General features: G+C 43.6%; 1 protein-coding gene across 7 annotated transcripts in view; it reads left to right on the top strand.

Moving 5' to 3' along the window:
• LOC137425448 (bifunctional heparan sulfate N-deacetylase/N-sulfotransferase 1) overlaps positions 1-13,397 on the top strand; it is a 276,161-nt gene that overhangs the window by 186,569 nt on the left and 76,195 nt on the right. For all 7 annotated transcript variants that reach the window (XR_013623242.1, XM_068113904.2, XM_078776673.1 and 4 more), the window contains one exon: positions 10,892-11,046. Coding sequence is in view for 6 of the 7 variants with exons in the window: in XM_068113904.2 (XP_067970005.1) it covers positions 10,892-11,046 (155 nt within the window). In the remaining variant the exon portion in view is untranslated. The remainder of the gene's footprint in view (positions 1-10,891; positions 11,047-13,397) is intronic.

Here is a 13,397-nt window from a genome sequence, read left to right as displayed (position 1 = left end):
GCCACCAAAGTCAGCTACAGACTGGTCATCCCCTGTTCGTCAAACTCGTTTCTGTGAAAATCAGAGCTTCTCACAGTCTTCAATGTCTGTAACTCAATGAACTCAATCTCTCCCCTATGGGCTGGCACTCCATCATCATTTCTGACTGTGCTGTATTCTGTGAAGGCTAAAGCTCTCAACATTATTGGAATTTCCCATGACGACGCCAAAGCACAAGGTCTATTGCTTTCACATCACAGGGAGGACGGTTGTCTCTGTTTTCAACTGTCTATTCTCCAACTTTGCTCCCTCTGCTCTCAGTCCTCCTAACCTACCCATCAACAAGAGAATACACACGTTCTTCCATTATCCACCCCCCAACCCACCCCCCTCCCCACTCTCACCCTCCACTTGTAGGCTTCTCTAAAAAAACTGGATTGAAAAGCAATCATGGACTAGATATAAAAATTCCTCATCTGCTCTGACCTTTTCCTGTTCCTCGACCCCAATCTATTCCAGAAAAATAAAATCCTCCATAATCAATAGAATCTTACATTACTACATGTCTTTCTGAATTCTTCTTGAACCCCTCTATCCTGCTCTTCCTTTATACCAGGAATCTTTACTATAATTTACGGACCAGTGTGTGTTTGTTAGTGTGTTTGTTTGTCGAGCTATTCCTCCTACAGTTCTGGGCTGATTACATTCCGACTTGCTATATAGGATCAGCATGACCGGATTAGTACATAGGGGTAATGCTTTTTTTCTTCTTTTTTTTTCTTGCCGGTGGTTTGGGGGGAGGGGGGGGGGGGGGAGGGAACGCAAATTCTCTATGTAAATGTGCATCGTGTAGCACCGCTCCAGGTGGGAGAGAGTATTACTGGCCACCACCCTTCACAGTACAGTATTCCTATCCCCAGATTTTCCAGTGCAGTGAGATGTTTTGAATTATGCAGCGAGAGGTATTTCGCTGCATAGTGTGGCTTCTAGTCCTATACAAGCATCCTACCTTACTCTTCTTACCATTCCTAGTCTGTAACCACAAGGAACGACAGAATGCCGACTTTTTCACGATGCAATACCCAAATTAATACACCTCCTATTTTCTCTTTCTATCTTTCTTAACATAGACAGTCTCTCAATTGCTCTAGAAACCCTCTTTCTTGTGCTAGATAACTACACATCATTCCAAACAGTAGTGCATCCCACTGACAGGCAGCTGGGTCACTCTCTGCTGATCTTGAATCGATTAGATGCCGTGTGACAAATGGGACATGCCTTTCAATCCTGGAAAATCTCTAACATCACCCTTTCACTCGAGAAGGATGGAAAAACAAACCCAACTAACAAGTTCCACAGTCATCCGCTGGAAGTGTTTTAGTCTCTTGAAACATGAAGCTTCACCATCACCCATACAGCAAAGCTGGCTAGCTAGTCGCAGATTGGGCATCCTCTGTCGTTCCAAATCGTCTTCCATTGTTGAAAAGTGAGAACTACTCATGCCCTACAAGACCTTTACCATCGCTCAATGGAGTACTGCACTGGACATTTGTATTCTTGCATTTTCTTTGCTCTCATGCCCTGAAAGGGGTCGAAGAGTTAACACAATTCATTCATCCGTTCACTCGAGCCCCCATATCACATGTTTTTTTCCCACCATACTGCACAATCTAAAATTCTGAGCATTATGGGCATCTCCATCTCCATCTCCATCTCCATCTCCATCTCCATCTCCACTCTTTCTCCCTTAACTCTGCCAGCCCTCCGACCCTCCACAGATTACCATTAAAACTACCAAAATCCATGATGACTGCCCACTTCCATTCATTTCTTTCTCTTTTATCCCATTTGTGGATCTGCCTTTTGGAGATGGTGCACTCTTCCCTCCAGTTGAATCAAGTTGGTGGTGCACCACCATCTCATGTAATTACTGCTATCTGTTAGTGACGTTTTCTACTTCCATTGACACTATCTAACCCAACCCTCTCATTTGCAGCTGAGTGTTTCTTCTCCTCCCTTCTCGTATTTTCCCTTTTGTTTATTAATTTGCTTAAATAGCGTTCACCTGTTGCTTCAATGCTGTAGTATCAGTTGCCTTGCTTTTCCATAAGCCGAGATTGTGTATTGCAAGGTTTAAATAAGAAACGAAGAAATAAAAATGTGAGCAAGTGGAAAGTCCTCCTGAAACAGCTAATTTAAATAGATGGATGTGCTGTGGATGAACAAATGACAATATTTTCTTATTCCAGTGACGTAGTCCCAGTTGAAGTGTAGGAAATCAAGACAAGGAGAGCTGTGGCTACGTCGGCATACATGAATACGAGGTACCAAATTACCAACAGTGAGATACCTATTGAGAGATGAATGAGGATAGTAAAATCTTATGTTGGTCAATGTTTCTGTGGAGCTATAAAACATGGACAATTGGCGAAGTGATTAAACAGAAGCTGACTAATAGAGTAGTCTTGATTTTAAACAGAATGCTGAAAATGATCCGGAATGATATATTAATAAATGATGAAGTGTTACAAAGAGCAAAGCAAAGTTGTCAACTTACGTAGGATGTAACGATGGGGAGGGCACAATTTTTGAGACACGTAATTAGACAATTTTATGATAATTTGTGAATTACTGCTGAGGCTAAGGGAGAGAATAATCGGTGGCTGTGGCCTCCATCTTTATATTTCAGCATGATTGTATTTATCTGCATGGTGCATGATAGGTCAATACCCAATTTTAAATTGTTGCAGCAGCTTTATTTATGAACCGATTTTAATGACCAACAAAATGTAAATGATAGAGTGTCCAATGAGTTTTTATGATTAACTGGTTCAAAAAACATTTATGAACTGGAGGAGAGAATATCCAATGTTCTCTCACCAACATTCCTGAAAACATGTTGCCTTCAGCAGCAGCGAATGTGCCAGTCAGCCAGTGCGATGAAGGAAATGCGTTGGTAGTGCTGGAGCATACAGTCGAGGCCAAAAATATTGGCACCCATGCACTTTTTTCAAATAATTCACCATTTATTCCAGAAAATTGGTGAAATTAAAAAATATTTTGAAATCCACACATGTATTTCTTTGGGTTGCAGTGGAACAAAAGAAAAAAAGCTGAAAAAAACTCCTAAATCATAGCTTATACATACAAAACATACAACATGCCACAAACATACAATACACATACAAAACAAACAACATGCATTTTCAGGCCATTTTCCCTGCTAGAGCGGGGGTTAGCCTTGCGGTCCCCATGACAATCTTCTCCATTTTGCCCTATTTTCTACATCTCTCCTTGTTAACCCCCTTGCCCGCATTTCTTCTTCCACCATCTTTAGCCAAGTCTTTCTCGGTCTTGCCCGTCGTCTACTTCCTTCTACATTCATTTCCATCACTCTTCTCAACCAGTCACTTTCATCCTTCCTCAACACATGACCAAACCATCTCAACCTGTTCCTCTTCACAGCATTATTTATTCCACACATCTATATTATAAAAGCAGCCGTGTCTGTCTGATTGACTGTTTGTCGTGTTATAACTTGAGAACTGATTAACGGATTTCAATAAATCCAACTACGGTGGATTTGGGTAACTCACGGGAATGTTTGTGAGCCGAATTTTTTTTTATGGGCACATGGACTGCAAATGGACTGATACCGTGTGACTGATACTGGTACATGGACTGATACCATGTGAAAACTACAAATACCAACACGTGATGTTGGTTGTCCTTGCACAGAGAGCACGATCTCCCAGGGAATCCTTTTTTTTCTTCTCCCATAGATTAGCCATCGCAGCAAAGATTTATATTTCCGTCAGCGAAGCGACGGGTCTTATATTCCTGTAAATCCTAAAATGGGCCCGGACAATATTATTGGCTTTTAGAAGTTGTTAGAAATAATTAGATTTCAAGCAGGTGATTCTCCTTTACTTTGGAATTGAACTCACCTATGGTGAGTTGCAGGTGCCTGCAATATAAAAAAAATCACTCTTTCAACCAGTTTGAATAGAGAAAAGGAACAAGTACATATGGGCAGGGTGCAGCCCGAAGTGGAGATCGGTTTCTGAGGTTTGGGACATGGAATGTGGGGACAATGACAGGGAGATCAGGAGAAGTGGTGGAAGTATTGGTCAGAAGAAGAGTGGACATATGTTGTGTGCAAGAGACGAGATGGAAGGGAAGTGGTGTGAGAATGGTGAAGGGTAGGCAGGGACAGAAATACAAGTTTGTGTGGCAAGGGTGCCCGGAGGGCGTGAATGGTGTTGGTGTCCTGTTTTCTGAGGAGTTTGTAGACAGTGTGGTGAGTGTGACTAGAGTGAGTGATAGGTTGATGATGGTGAAAATGATGATTGGAAAGCTCTTGGTGAACGTCATCTCGGGATATGCTCCGCAGGTTGGTCGAAGCGATGAAGAGAAGGACAAGTTCTGGTGTGCGATAGAGAAGCTGATGGAAAACGTGAAAGATGAGGAAGTTGTTGTGGTGGGAGGAGACCTGAATGGACATGTGGGAAGGAGTATGGATGGTTTTGAGGGAGTTCATGGGGGTTACGGATATGGTGTGAGAAATGGAGAAGGTGAAAGGATTTTGGAGTTTGCTGATGGAGCTGATTTGTTGATTTGTAATACTCAGTTCCAGAAAGAGGACAATAAGCTTGTTACATACACGTCAGGTGGGTCGACGACAACCGTTGACTACCTGATGGTGCGTCGGCGAGATAGGGGGCACCTCCGGGACACAAAGGTGATCCCGGGGGAGGAGGCTGTTTCACAGCACCACTTGGTTGTCTGCGACATAAGGGTGAAAGGTGCGAGGAGAGCTCGGCGGGTGAAGTACCAACCGAGAATGAAGGTGTGGAGGTTGAAAGAGGTGACAGTAAGGGAGGCATTAAAAGAGAGGCTGAGTAGGGTAGAGGATGATGTGGTTGAGCTTGAAAGTGGTTGGATGTCAATGAAAGCTAGTCTGTTGGGAGCCGTTGGTGAGGTATGTGGATGCACAAAAGGACCACCGAGGCACTCGGAAACATGGTGGTGGGATGTTGAGGTTGGATAGAGGATTGATGAGAAGAGGAAGAAGTTCAAAGAGTGGCAGAAGGCGAAGGGTACGGGAGCAGAAACAGCAGAGCATGAAAGTTATAAGGCAGCCAGGAAGGCTGCAAAGAAAGAGGTAGCAAAGGCGCAGGAGGCATGTAGGAAAATGTTCGGAGAACGCTTGGATTCGGAAGAGGGTCAGAAAGCAGTATTCAGGATTGCAAAGCACATAGCGAAAGAGAGGTGTGATGTGATGGGGGTGAGTTGCTTGAAGGATGAAGTGGGACAAATCGTTGTCGACCCAGATGGAATTAAAGGAAGATGGAAAAGATATATGGAAATGCTGTTGAATACAGAGAATGAATGGGATGGCAACATAGAGAGTAACCCAGTTTTAGGACCGGCAGAGAAGATAACTGAGAAGGAAGTTGAGGAAGCGATAAAAGCAATACCACCTTTAGAGGCCATTTTTCCCCGCAAGCGGGGGTTGGCCTTTTTCGGGAACTGTGGTTGTTGTTGTTTTTTCGGTCCCCTTTTTGAAGCAATGTTTTACGGCCGGATGCCCTTCCTGACGCCAACCCTTTTTGCCGCCTTTAACGACAAGCAGGGAATTACCAGTGAACTGGTACTCAATTTGCCGACCTCGGAAGGATGACAGGCTGAGTCAACCCCCCTGGCGTTAATTCAGCGATTGACCGGGATTCGAACCCAGGATCCTAGGATCCTAAGCCGGCACCCTAGCCGCTAGCCCAACACCAGGGATTTCACAAGCAATGAAGCAATGAAGCAATTGTACATTGAACAATGATAAAAGCAATGAAGAGTGGAAAAGCGGGAGGGCCGACGGGAGTTGTGGGAGATATGTTGAAGGCAGCAGGAAGTTGGGGCGTGAAGAGAATGACAGAGATCTGTAATCTGGTGGTGAAAGAAGGCCGCATTCCAGTGGATTGGGAACTGAGTACCCTCGTCCCTCTATACAAGGGGAAAGGTGACCCTCTGGAGTGTGGCTCGTACCGAGCGATAAAGTTATTGGAGCATGGAATGAAGGTATTGGAAAGGGTGTTGGAGAGGAGGATAAGGAAGAAAGTGAAGATCGACGAAATGCAGTTTGGATTTATGCCAGGAAGAGGAACGACAGATGCGCTTTTCATTGTGAGGCAGTTGCAGGAGAAGTACATGGATAAGAGGAAGAAGTTGTTTTTTGGGTTTGTTGATCTGGAGAAAGCATTCGATAGGGTTCCACGCAAAGTATTGACATGGGCATTGAGGAAGTTAGGAGTGGAGGAATGGTTGATCAGAGTAGTGATGGCAATGTACAAAAGAGCACGCACAGCTGTAAGGACGAAGGACGGGAACAGTGGTGAGTTTGAGGTGAAGGTGGGAGTGCATCAGGGGTCGGTACTAAGTCCACTACTATTTGTAGCTGTGATGGAGGTGCTGGCTCAGACCGTAAAGGAGGGTTTACCGTGGGAGTTGTTGTATGCAGATGATCTGGTGTTGATTGCGGAAAGTATGGATGGACTGAAGGAAAAGATGAACAAGTGGAAGGAATGTATGGAGACAAAAGGTCTGAAGGTGAATATCGGAAAGACAAAGGTGATGGCAAGTGGTAAAGCATGTGGTGAGGTGGAAAGAACTGGGAAGTGGCCGTGTGCTGTGTGCAGGAAGGGTGTCGGAGTGAACTCCATTCAATGTACAATGTGTGCTGAGTGGGTTCATCAAAAATGTAGTGGTCTGAGAGGGTCATTAACCAGTGTGGCAGCTACATTCAAATGTAAGGTGTGCACAGAGGGAGCTGCAGATGGAGGAAATGTTGAGTTGGATCTTGGAGACGGCGTGAAGCTGGAAGGTGTGAAAACATTTTGCTACCTCGGAGACATGCTGAATGGAGAAGGCGGATCAGACTCGGCAACGGTTGCTCGAGTGAGATGTGCATGGAAGAAGTTTCGGGAACTGAGTGGCGTACTGATGAGGAGGAGAGTGTCGCTGAAGCTGAAGGGAAAGGTGTATGCTGCATGTGTGAGAAGTGTTATGATTTATGGGAGCGAGACATGGGTAATGAACGTAGAGCAGCAACGAAGGCTGGAAAGGGTGGAAATGCGAATGGTTCGATGGATGTGTGGAGTATCGTTGAGAAAGAGGAAGACAAATGATGAATTGCGAAAGATGATGGGAATATTGCCTGTGATTGATGCTGTGAAGAGGAACAGGTTGAGATGGTTTGGTCATGTATTGAGGAAGGATGAAAGTGACTGGTTGAGAAGAGTGATGGAAGTTAATGTAGAAGGAAGTAGAGGACGGGGAAGACCGAGAAAGACTCGGCTAAAGATGGTGGAAGAAGAAATGCGGGCAAGGGGGTTAACAAGGAGAGATGCAGAAAATAGGGCAAAATGGAGAAGATTGTCATGGGGACCGCAAGGCTAACCCCCGCTCTAGCAGGGAACATGGCCTTAAAATGCATGTTGTTGTTGTTGTTGTTTTGGAATTGAACTCACCTATGGTGAGTTGCAGGTGCCTGCAATATTAAAAAAATCACTCTTTCAACCAGTTTGAATAGAGAAAAGGAGTCATTCTGCTGTTTTGTGTTACTGTGTGTACCACAATTAGCATGGAAAAAGAAAGAAAACCAGAGAATTGTCTGAGGAGATCAGACACAATATTGTATCCAAGCATGGACAATCTCAAGTCTACAAGTCCATCTCCAGAGACATTGATGTTCCTGTGTCCACCGTACACAATGTTATCAGGAAGTTTAAGGCCCATGGCACTGTAGCCAACCTCCCTGGACGTGGTCGCAAGAGAAGACTTGATTGAAGATTGCAGTGAAGGATTGTTCGAATGGTGGAGAAAGCACCTCGGTCAACTGCCAAACAGATTCAAGCAGACCTTCAGCAACAAGGTACGACAGTTTCAACTCACACCATCCGTTGCGAACTCAATGAAAGGGGGTTCTATGGTGGGAGACCCAGGAGGGCCCCACTGCTGATCGAGAGACATAAGAAAGCCCGACTGGAGTTTGCCAAAACACATCTGAACAAGCCAAAATCCTTCTGGGAGAATGTACTGTGGAAAGATGAGACCAAATTAGATCTTTTTGGTAAAGCATATCATCTCTATGTTTACAGAAATGAAGCCTTCAAAGAAAAGAACACCTTCCCTACAGTCAAACATGGAGGAGGTTCAGTGATGTTTTGGGGTTGCTGTGCTGCCGCTGGCACTGAGTGCCTTGAATGTGTGCATGGCATCATGAAATCAGGAGATTATGAAGGCATGTTGGAGCGCAATGTTGGAACCCAGTGTTTGAAAGCTGGGTCTCCGTTGAAGGTCATGGATCTTTCAGCAGGACAATGACCCCAAAACCTTCAAAAAAACCTTTTGAAAAATGATAATGACCTTCAAAAAGCACCCAGAAATGGTTCAAGACAAAACGCTGGACTGTTCTGAAGTGGCAAACAATGAGTCCAGATCTAAATCCCATTTAACACCTGTGGGGAGATCTGAAAACAGCAGTTGGGTGAAGGCACCTTCAAATCTGGGAGAACTGGAGCAGTTTGCACAAGAGGAGTGGGCCAAACTGCCAGTAGAGAGGTGTAGGAATGTCATTCATGGCTAAAGGAAGCACAATTATTTTGTCCAAAGGCATATTTTGTCCAAAGGAACATCTACGAAATATTAAGTCTAGGGTGTCAATAATTTTGCCAATGCCATTTCTTTTTATTTTCTGATTTAAAACGATATATTAAGTTCTGAATCAAAAACAAAGGTTCTGTAATATTAACAGTGAAATAAAGAATTGTGGAGACCAAATACTTTTGTCAATTTCAACGTATTTTCAGAGAAAATTGTGAGTTATTTGAAAAAAGGCAAGGGTGCCAATATTTTTGGCCATGACTGTATGTGGAGGTTTAAAGAGTTGTGCATAAAACCGCTTTGGAAACTCTTTCATTTACAGTTTGTTTCATTAAAATCGGTTTATAAATAAAACTTCTACAGCAATTTTAAATTGGGTATTGATTTATCAAACACCCTGTATATATTTCCTACACAGTCCTGTTCCTTTTCATTTACATTTTGGTAATGCTGTTGTCTGGGCTGGCAGATGGCCGAGAGGTATGCACACTCGCTTAGGTCTAGCCTGGGTTCAAATCCTCAGCTATAAAATGTCATCCCAGTGTTTCACAGACAAGGTGATTCATCAATCTGTATGCCGTCCTTTGGATGGGCTTTAAAGTTGGTTTCACATCTGCCAGTTGGTGGATGTGAAAGATCCTTCATGAAGAGTAGGTGAGCTGTCACTGGCACCATGGCCAAATTCCAAATTTCTGCCCGAACTACTGCTGGAAAGGCAATGGCAAACCACTCAGTATAACCCTTTCTCAGGAAGTTGCTTCGGCAGCACCGACACTGAAGAGTATGTTACATCAGAGAGGGATGGGGAGGAGAGATAGACATACACAAAGAGGGAGATTGAGGGAGAGAGGGAGAGAGTAAGAGATAGAGGGAGAGAGGGGTGGGGAGGAGAGATAGACATACACAAAGAGGGAGATTGAGGGAGAGAGTAAGAGATAGAGGGAGAGAGTGAGAGAGGGGTGGGGAGGAGAGAGAGAGACATACACAAAGAGGGAGATAGAGGGAGAGAGTAAGAGAGAGAGAGATAGAGGGAGAGTGTGAGAGAGGGGTGGGGAGGAGAGAGAGAGACATACACAAAGAGGGAGATAGAGGGAGAGAGTAAGAGAGAGAAAGATAGAGGGAGAGTGTGAGAGAGGGGTGGGGAGGAGAGAGAGACATACAGAGAGGAGAGAGAGAGAGAGAGAGAGAGAGAGAGAGAGAGAGAGAGAGAGAGAGAGAGAGAGAGAGAGAGAGAAAGAGAAAGAGAAAGAGATAGAGATGTGCGAGGAGAGTGCTGCACTTTATTAGTAGGGGCTGAGCGAGGAGGGGACAGAGAGGGAGAGAGAGAGAGAGAGAGAGAGAGAGAGAGAGAGAGAGAGAGAGAGAGAAAGAGAAAGAGAAAGAGATAGAGATGTGCGAGGAGAGTGCTGCACTTTATTAGTAGGGGCTGAGCGAGGAGGGGACAGAGAGGGAGAGAGAAATAGAAGGAAAATCAAGAAAGAAAACGGAATTTGAAAAAGGTGGATTTGGGGTGTATTAATGGGGGTAGAAAAGATTAAAGTTTTGAATGGGAGAAGATAAGGGATGGTGGTGAACAGCTGCTTTGAAGACCTGGATGGAGGAGTGGGATTGAAGAGAGTGAGGGAGTTTGTTCCAGAAGTGGGGAAAAAGAGGAAAGAAAAGGTGAACCAGCTCAGAGGGGAGAGCAGTATTCCATAGAGCTGCGGATGAAAGCCTTGTATGTGGTGAGGAGCTCAGGTGTGCCAAGGAAGGACTTCGCACGACGGAGGATGCCCAGTCGGAGACTGGCTTTGGAGGCCAGATTTGAAATGTGGTTTTCCCACGAAAGATCATGGTAGATAGTGAGACCCAAACGCTTGAGTGACAGAACTTCTTCGAGAGGATTATTCAGAAAGTAGATGGGAGTGTTGTCCAGATGTTCTTTTCGGAGAGACAAGGTGAGAGTGAGATTTGTCAGGATTGAAAGACATAGTGATAGATCTGGTCTATCACTGGGAAACGAACCATAAACCGTTCAGCCTGGTTGAGGTACGTGCTACACTGAGTGCTGTTCTAGTTTCATCATTGGAATGAATAATTTAAATCATAGAAATGAAATGCAATTGGAGATACCTCAGCTTTTAAAAGCATCATTATTTTTTATGGAAGAAACTGGCAGAATGCTTTCCCCAAATTCTTTGTTTAAAGAGCAAAGTGAGTGTTCGTTTGCTTTTGGAATAGCCTGGCTCATTATAACAGTTTGTAATGATGACAGGTACCCCAGAAGAGTGCGAAGGTGACGATATGCTGCTTCATTACCGCAACAATTTTTGGTGGTTCCCACACATGTGGAGTCACATGCAACCACATCTTTTCAACAATGTCAGCGTGCTTGAGGAACAGATGCTGCTCAACAAGAAGTTTGCATTGGTAAGAGGAGTTAAGCGTGGACCATTTAAGCTCTTATATTGTAATGAAATTGATCAAAAACAATGAATGTTTTTACTGTTTACTTATCTTCCTTTGTTTAATCTGCATTAAGTTGAATGGATTAATTTGCATAATCCAGTGCTGTGGATTATGCAAATCAACAATTTGAGCCTTGGAAGTAGGACAATGTTTCATTATAATCTGTAAACAGGTCAAGTTGATTTGTTTTTGACTATTTCTCTCCAGGTTCATGATTAATGGCTTTTTTTGAGTGGTCAGCTCGAAAGAGGGAGTAGCTAGGCCAGGACAGAACCACAATAAACCACCGTTGAGACAAATAAACTTCTGGTGAACCTTCCAGTATTTTTTGTTTTTCGAGTTTTATTCCATGTGTGCTGGCATATTGCCTTTGAGAGCACAATGATTTCATGTTGTTGTCTATTTTGCTGTTTCCATGGCCACGAGTGTTGAGTTTAATTTATTGATGTGATGACAGCTTGGGTGGGAAACCATTATGAGTGGGCAACCGTTATGAGTGGGCAACCACTCATAGTGGGTAACCACTGTTATGAGTGGGCAGGCAGGTTGGTGGTCTTTCCGTCTTCTACCGACTCCTCTCCGGCCTTGCTCCCCCAGCTCTCTCTGGGCTCTGTCCCGCAAATATTCCTACAGGTCGCACAAGATCTGCCTGCAACCCTCTTATGGTCAAACTGCCAAAATCAAGACTCTCTGCTCACCTTCACTCCTTCATTCCTCTTTTCTCCCGCCTCTGGAACAAACTCCCTCACTCTCTTCAATCCCACTCCACCCTCCAGGTCTTTAAAACAGCTGTTCACCACCATCTCTTATCTTACCCCATCCAAAACCTTGATCTTTTCTACCCCCGCTAATTTTACCCCAATTCCACTTTTTTGAAATACCAACTTCTGTCCTGGAAGTCCTTGGTGTCCTTGTGTTTTATACTTCTCCCTCCCACCCCCCCCCCCCCCCCCTTTCCCACGCCTCCTCCCCCCAAGCCCTCTCCCTTCCACACATCTCCCTGCTCTCAAATGTTGTGTTTGTGTGCTTCCCCTTCTCTCCCCATCTTGTTTACCGCTCCCTCTTTTTATATATTTTGTTTGTGTGGTTGATTTGTTTGTAAAGTAAATGTTAGCTCTTTCACGAGCCTCGATTCAGTATACAAAAAAAAACAAAAAAAACAAAGAAACCATTATTAGACCATGGGCCAAGCCCAAAAATTATGCTTAGTTTTTGAGTTCCGTGATCTACACCTGAGAAGTACTTACAAGTGTGTTAGGTATGTTAAATAGGTGTGTATTAAACATAAATTACTTGTTGCCACGTTTGAAATTTGCACATTAAAGTAGAAATGTTAAAAACAAAGGAAAAGTTAAATCCCGTCGGTAAGGACGCTCTTTTCCCTAGCAACGGCGATATTCATACTTCTTAATCGTTTTCTTGAGAACTAAAATTGAATGGTCAAGCAAACTGGTAATTGTGCAGTTCACCAAATGATAGAAGATTTAATTCTGTGAATTTTTTTTATATTAAAAAAATCATTGTGATGGTCGTTGCTATGGGGAAAATGTCCCTAGCAACCATTTCTGGTGAAACACATAAATTGAATCAGTAAGTTAAGTAAATATTTAGACTCGAGATAGAACTTTTGAATGGACAAGTAATCCTAGTACCCTACCAACCATACATATTCTTGTATTTATAATGAACAAAAGATATTGTGTTCTAATCACCCAAATATTGCATTATGTCTGTTCAGTCCCCTCCCTCTTTTTGATAAAATGCATAACTATATATACACAGTCCAACACACACAGATCTTGTTCTTTCATTTTTAAGATCACCATTTACTTGTTACTGTTACATTTTGCTACATTTAACACACACAAACAACCCCCCTCCCACACACACACACACATATCAATCATACAAAAAACTCAGATATTGCTGTTTTATTTTAAAATCTTATTCTCACTATCTCTCACTCTCTGCTACCATTCCCTTTTCTCTCTTAAGCTACATGTATGTATAGTCCGGCAGCTAAGCTAAATATAGCATAACAATTGTGTATTTTGTGAGGAAAGCACCAAATTTGGCACACTAGTAGACTATCATATTATGAAAAGATCTGGATGTTGGGCCATCTCAGATTCAGAGATTTGATTTTTGCAAGATTTGCAGATTTTGCAGATTTGCAAGCTGAGATTGCAACGCCAGGGACGGCCGACTCCTTCCTGCGAGCTGCCCACGTCACCCGCACAAGAAGAGCTCATCAAATCACTGCAGCGGCACTGCACATCCTGCAACACCGTGCGTATGAACGCCACTGTATG

Source organism: Myxine glutinosa, chromosome 4 (genome assembly GCF_964187855.1).
Source record: "Myxine glutinosa chromosome 4, kmMyxGlut1.1, whole genome shotgun sequence".
Lineage (NCBI taxonomy): Eukaryota > Metazoa > Chordata > Myxini > Myxiniformes > Myxinidae > Myxine > Myxine glutinosa.
This window is presented reverse-complemented; position numbering and strand designations above follow the sequence as displayed.